The sequence below is a fragment of the Rhagoletis zephyria genome, unplaced genomic scaffold (genome assembly GCF_001687245.7).
Source record: "Rhagoletis zephyria isolate East Lansing unplaced genomic scaffold, Rhagoletis_zephyria_1.1 Rzeph_scaffold_07754, whole genome shotgun sequence".
NCBI lineage: Eukaryota > Metazoa > Arthropoda > Insecta > Diptera > Tephritidae > Rhagoletis > Rhagoletis zephyria.
In genome coordinates, this window is record NW_016164836.1 from 22,469 (window position 1) to 29,871 (window position 7,403).

At 34.5% G+C, this 7,403-nt stretch overlaps 1 protein-coding gene across 1 annotated transcript in view; it reads right to left on the minus strand.

Moving 5' to 3' along the window:
• The window catches only part of LOC108374481 (PAB-dependent poly(A)-specific ribonuclease subunit PAN3-like), a gene marked incomplete at its 3' end in the record, with an annotated part of 27,661 nt that extends 22,463 nt beyond the window's left edge, over nucleotides 1-5,198 (minus strand). Inside the window, exon 1 of the mRNA XM_017630453.1 lies at nucleotides 4,802-5,198. Coding sequence (XP_017485942.1) covers nucleotides 4,802-4,835 — 34 coding nt within the window. The remainder of the gene's footprint in view (nucleotides 1-4,801) is intronic.
• Nucleotides 5,199-7,403: the final 2,205 nt, after the last annotated feature.

Consider the following 7,403-nt stretch of genomic DNA (forward strand, 5'->3'; position numbering starts at 1 on the left):
ATATGCAACTCCTATTAGTGCTGTGCAATTTTCCAACTGGGTAAGTGTAAATATAAACTGGCCGAGAAACAGTTGAACCAAATCGTAACAACCGAAGTTGCTTGATGCAGAAGCGAAGAAAAAAGAAACAAGTTTCATAAAAAAAGTGATATGTACACACATATAATGTAAACGAGGCAACTTTTTGGAAATATGTATACATACATATATACGCTTGCGAATGAGTGCACTCGCAATTTTATCTACATCAATTCATACATATATATATATATATACATATATCACTGAGCACGTTCGTCGACGCCTACACGTCACTGAACAAGTGACACAATTGCGTTTCGGCTGCACGTCGATGGATCTACCTAACTGGCAGGTATTAAATGATTTACAAATTTCATAGCCCAAAATATTTAGGGCCAACTTACCGCCCCACTCAATACTTTGTACATACATACATACATACATACATACATATGCGTATGCGTTAATATTTAAAAGATGAAAGAGAGAAAACACTTTCTAAAACGCACCTACGAACATAGGACCAAAAACTTGAGAATTAGCGTACATACTTCAGTTTCCATATGAAGTCGAAATTGAAGAAGTGCGAAATACATACATACATAAAAAACAATGTATGTACATTAGGAATGTTAATCCCGGGATCCCGGGACCCTGGACTTTAGCTTTAGTTCCATGAAAGGAGTTGCCACATGTTAGAAAATCGAATTCAAAATTTCTCTGCCGCAGAGGGTTGCGTTAAATATTTAACACCAAGTCATAAAATCTGTATCGTTCGTCCGATTTTCAAAAATGAGGTGTCAAATGAAAGGGCCTGATGTGTAGATGCTTAATATGATTTTAATTTTTTAAAGGGTTGCCATATATATGAAAATCAAAATCCAAATTATTTATTAAAATAAATAAAGTGTCCCAATATGGGTATCAAAAGAAATGGTTTTGAATAAAGATGAAGATGAGGATGAAGATGAAGATGAAGCTAAAGATAAAGATAAAGACGAAGGTGAAGATGAAGATGAAGAAGAAGAAGGAGATGAATGATAAATATTAAGATAAAGGTAAGTAGACCGTTATGATCTGCCTGCAATTCTTGCAGAAGATTTCAACGTCAACTTTTCGTTGGCCAAAGCTGATGAACTGGCAAAATTTTTTAAAGAAAAATGTTTACTGGAAGTGATTAATGGTAGAAATGATCCAACAGCCAAAGGAGCGGCTACCATTGATACGGTTTTTTCCAGAAATATTAATAATATTGAAATAAACATTTCATATCTTACTTTAGTTAGCACAATCTACTAGTTAATATTGTAGATATGGATGTTTTCTCAGGCACAAATAATAATTAAACTTAGCAGTTGGTTATAAAAAATTAAAGGTCGTTAAAAAATTGAAATTTCGCAATATTTGTTCGCATTTCGTTCTTCTAACTTTGTCAGCTTAAAAATTACCAATTCGTCCTGGTGAATCCAAAAAATTTAAATTTTTAAATTCCAAAGAAATTTCCTATTGCATTTGTTACCCATATTTTTATTCTACATTGCATTGAATTTTTTAATAATTTTTGGAATTAATCATATCTTTGAAATTACAAAGTCCTTTAAAATAAATCCTGCGGTCAGAGAGAAAAAATAAAAACGCCACTTTAAATAAAAAAGTAGGTCGAAATTCGCGCTCCCTTATTTTCATTTTGACGCAGTTCAATGTTGATTCTTTTACTTTTTGTTCGCTCAATTTAATTTTTATAATTTTTCAAAACAAAAAAAAAACGTTTGAAATTAAGTGGGCCATACAAATTTTGAATTTGTTTACAAGCAATTTTTTTCCGGCTTTTGCAAATTGAATAACAGTCCAGTAAAATTAGATTCAGTTGGTAGGAAATTTGAAAAAAAAAATAAAAAATTGTAACAGCGAATTTTTGATGCAGTTTACTTCTATTTGACTCGTAGATCCTGGATCCACAGTCTTGTCCCTGAATTTCATTTGGCAACATTCCACCATCTTTGATTTAAGTTTTTTTTGGGTTTTTTGCGATTTGCAGGCTTATTTTGAATTTTTCGTAAAAAATGGTTAAACACAAATATGTAGAGAATTTAATTTCCCACATTTCTTATATAGAAGGTTTTTTAAAATTGGCATATTTATTGTAAAAAATTAACGAAAACTGCAAAAAAAATGTACATTGTCACGCCATTTTGTGAGAATTTCTGTTGAAAATACATAGCATATTGAAATTCCAAAGATGTAGAGAATTTCATTCCCCACATCTTTTGTACCTACATTTGTTTTGTACGACGCTTAGATCACGGTCGGGAAAGCGATAAACATAGCGATGTACGGGATGCGTCGTAAAACTCATTTCCACACCACCGCTGAAGTATAGTTTTTCGGCGCGTTTTTGTTATCGTGGTTTCCCCAGTAGGCCTAATCCACGGGCAACGTTTTTTGCTTTTCAATGAAAGCTGTTACAAATTTTTTTTAAGAAAAAGTCTAATTTTGCTGGGCTATAAGTTCTCTGTAAGATGGTTTGTTAAAGAAATACGTGAACATATATGAGGGCTATTCGCGATCTGGTGCAAATGGCCTAGCATCATTACATTGCAAATTATTTGCAATACACAAACAAAATACACGCATTTGCATTTGTCATGGCTTGGCAAATTTGCAATACCGAAAATCCATAGCATAAAAATGCTATGCATTGCATTCATAAACAAAACCAAAGCTGATGCACAAAAATTGTTTTGCAAAAGCTTTACCATGACAGTTTAATAAAGGTCGCTCACAATCCATGGCATATTTCTGCAATTGCATAAATTCGTCAGCTCTTATGCACCGAATCGCGAACAGCCCTATTGTGTATGGCGTATGGAAAAAAGGGATATTTCCAGCAGTAAACGTTTTAGTATGGGCAGCAATGATGTTTTTTAAATAAGGCAGATCGTAATATGCGCTCTCTGGGAAAACAATACCTGTAATTATTATACCATGGTTTCCCCCCCATTTATTTATTATTTATTTCATGGTAGGAGAGCTTCTCAAACAATATATAAGCAATTATTTCGATTCAAGTTGTTGAAAAGTAATGAATATCTAAATCCAGGGACTAATCTCGGGATCTCGGGATTGTGACAACGCCATCCCGAAAATCTCGGGATCGGAAAAAGCCGAAAAATTAACATCCCTAATGTACATAGATAAAGACATGATGAAATCAAAGTTAAAGAGCGCGTTATATACATATCTGTGGTCATAAGCAATAACCGCCTAAGTCGAAAAAACCTGAACACTACAATTAATGTCATAGTTAACTTTTCCAATTTCGAAAAGTGTAGTGCTAACTTGACGGACGTTATAGTAGTAGAGAAGCAGAAGCAAAACGACATTTTCTACTATAAACAATTTTGTTCTAGTGTCAAGGCATATTTTTCAGAGTAGTACTGAATGACCAAATTGTATGCATTCAACCAAAATTGACAATCAAGGCGATTGCGAATGTTTATGTTATATGCACATTTCCTTTGTGATTTTTCCTTTTCGTTCTGTCAGAAAGTTCCTGAGAACTTAGTTTCCAAATGGTTCTTCGAGAGAAAGTTCCTTAGACTTTTGATCCCGATTTGAGCATTTCCCAAAAAGTTCCGGAGACTTTTGTTCGCATTTTGTTCTTTTTGGGAACGTTCCACAAGGTTTTGTTATCATTTCGGTTTGGATTTTTATGCGTTGTTGAGAACAAAACTTCGAGAACGGCATTTAATTTCAATCATACCTTTTGTTACCGGGTTTTATTTGCTAGTGATGATTGTAAAATTTTTTCCCCTGGAACGCTTGATGTTGACAGAATCGCCTAAATTTTCGCGTAGAACGTGATGCTCTTTCATAAAGGGTAACACTGCCACAATAATTGTTGATCGAATAATTCCCATGTGATCCAGAATCAGTGTGGCCATCATATATACATTTTTAATTCAAGAGGTCGTAATTTCAACTTATGACTTTATTACTCATTTGTACAATTTTGTATAGAGCTTTAATTCGCTTCTGGATACAACAACAAAAAAAAACCCATTTAAAACGCGGCGTATTTAGCGTGGAGGCGAATTATAAAACGGCGTTACTTAGGTTCTCGTACACAAATATCTGTGGTCATAACCAATAACTGCCTACGTCGACTTAAGAAAGAATTGAGTTATATATGCTATCGTATTCTGCAACTACTATTCCATATGTATGTGAAGTCCACATCTCGCCAGCTAGACTATTTAAAAAGTTATAGACGACTTAGGCGGTTATTGCTTATGACCACAGATATGTATATTGTAAGATTGGAAAGAAGTTGCTGTCAGCCAAAATAAAAACTGCAAGACAAGACGTTTAAGCGTTTCCAACTCGCTCTTTAACTTTGATTTCATCATGTCTTTATCTATGTACATTAGGGATGTTAATTTTTCGGCTTTTTCCGATCCAGGGATTTTCGCGATGGCGTTGTCACAACCCGAGTTCCCGCGATTAGTCTTTTATAATATAAGTCATTGAATAATAATTATAGATGAGTCTCGAAAAATATTTATCTAAATATAATGATTATTGATTGACTTTTAATCTTTTCTCTTATAATAGTTATGTCTCTGATTCATACAGATTTGTCCATTTTCACCGTTACAGAGTAGTGTTGTTTGGAAAGTTGTTATTGAGCTGAACTCATTCTCAATAAAATTTTCTCGACAACACCTCTCTGTGACTGCCAAATGTACAAATCGTGTGATCCCTGATTAAGCACACTTACCAGCTGGGAAGAAGTTGTTTAAGAATGTTGACATTTTTCACCGCAACACTCTGACGAGTGTGGGGATTGTCGGTTGCGGTGGAGTTTTCGCCTCGTCGTGCTCCTCGTTAGTGAAGTAATCGTGGATGTGTTCGGGCAGGCCGTCGTTTTAGCGGGGCACTGATTTTTTTCGTGTTTTAGTAGCTTTAGGTAGGTTTCCCAGTTTTATTTCTGTTTTTTTTTTTGCTTTTAATGATATTTGTACTTTATTATCTACATATATATATTCTGTAATTTTTTTTTATTCGTTTTCGGTATTTTGACCGTCGTTTGAGCAAAGCTGCATTGTATTTTTATTTGTACGCGAGAGTTCTGACCAAACTGCAAAAATATATACATATTAGGGGGCCCATCGCAAATGCGTTTTTTTTTTTTTTGAAATTTTAAGACCCTACCCCCAAATTTTATTCGTTTTTATGAGAAATATCATTGCCTATTTTTATAGATTTTTTAAAGGTCATTTAGAGGTCGCGACCTGCCGATTTAGGTCTGAAAATACGACTTAGTAGATTTATAAGTTTTTGAATGACTATTTTTGATTCGATTTGATGCGGGCTTTTCTTAAATACGGCCTTGAATTTGTATGGTTTATTTACCGGAGAAATATGGGTGTTTTTACCCAACAAGAAATACCAACCACCCAAGTCCGAGAATGGATCGTTATATACCATTTTAAAGGCCAATATGTCCTTTTTTCACATTCGATCTTTGAAATCGGATCAAAAATAGTCATTCAAAAACTCATAAATCCACTAAATCCTATTTTCTGACCTAAATCGTCACGTCGCGACCTCTAAATGACCTTTAAAAAATCTATAAAAATACGCAATAATATTTCTCATAAAAATGTTTAAAATTAGGGGGTAGGATCTTGAAATTTCCAAAAAAAAAAAAAACATTTTCGATGGGCACCCTAATACATATGTACATATTCACTTATTCAAACACATTAGTAGTCCACTGTTTTCACATGTACATACATATGTACGTAACTTTCTAAAGTTCTCCCTTAATTACGTCAATATAGTTAAAACAAAAAAAAAAAAATCTTCAAATTTATTTCTAAATCTCGCTAATCCTCAGACAGAATCCGGAGGCCGCGCGGATTACAGGAGTGTTCGGATTATAAATGGTGAATGGCAGTATGAAAATTACCATTATACTTAATTTTGAAGAAAACTAAAGAGCGTGTCGGACGTGGCAATATTTCCAACTTTTCCGCGCAATTGCTGTTAAATTGAGAAATGGAAATTATATTTCTGTGTGAACAGCCAGAAAGACCTTTCTGTCACATTTCGGAAATCAGCTTCAGAGATAAAAGTTGCAAGATGTGACTTCAAAAGAGACAGCGCAAATCGATTTCGTAAATATGGGTTTGTTCGAGTAGCAATCACAACCGCAGTGTTGCGCGAATTGTTAAAGTATCACGTTCTGTGTGAATTTCTAGCAATGTATTATCAGCTGGGCATTTGCAACAATGTTGCCATTTTTAATTAGTACGGCAGTAATGCCGCTTTTATTACGTGCCTCGAACAGGCCCTATATTTCAACTTGCTCGTGCTGCACCAGCAACTTTAATTTTTGCCGTGTGACGCGTTTCTTGGCGAAATTGTATACAATTCTAAAAATATTGATTAAAATATGTGTAACTAATTTATTCTACTCATGTGGAGTATTTTAGTATTAATGTATTAGACATTTTGGGACTGCTTTTTGTACATTTTAACAGGTTTAGTAAATTTTTCATGTCATCAATTTTGTTATAAGCATAAAAATGTCTGGTAACATAGTTGAAAGTGGACTTGTCTGCATTCGTCGCGTTAACAGACAAAAAGTAGTATTGGAGAAATAAAAACTGCTTTCGAAAGCCACTTTACGTGCAAGGTGTAACTGCTCCTGCAATCTCTTTTGGAAATTCTTGAGTTTGACAGACTTGCACTTGCCACGTCTAACAGCTGCTTTACATGCAAGGCGTGACTGCTCAACTGCTTTCTGAAATTTCTAAATCTTACGGCCTTTTCGAAATACATATATTGCATTGCCACGTCTGACACGCTCTTTATATCTAATAAACTTTGCAAGAGTATTTTTAAGTTTCTTACTGTTAATTACCGTGCCGTTTTCAGAATAAACTACATCGGTGGCTGAAAATGGCTGGAGAAGCCCTACTTCAGAATTTGATCAAAGAACACCCTATCTCACAATTCAATTGAAAAACGCGCTTTCTCAGAATTTGGTTGAAGAATGCTTAGTAAATGGTACAAAAAGGCCCTCTCTCAGCTGACGATACATTGAATTTACTTGAGATTTGACGTTCTTAAACCATTTGCTGAGTTAAGACGTTGTTCAATCAAATTCTGAGTTAAGACGTTCTTCAACCAAATTCTGAGTTGGACGTTCTTCAATCAAATTCCGAGATAGGGCATCCTTTAACCAAATTCTGAAATAGGGCGTTCTAGAAAAATTTGCTGAGGTAGCCGTCGATATGTAAAGTTACGAAAAAACCCGATATAGCTGTTTTACAGAGTGGCTGAAATACTTTCATAGTCAGTGTATAATCGCA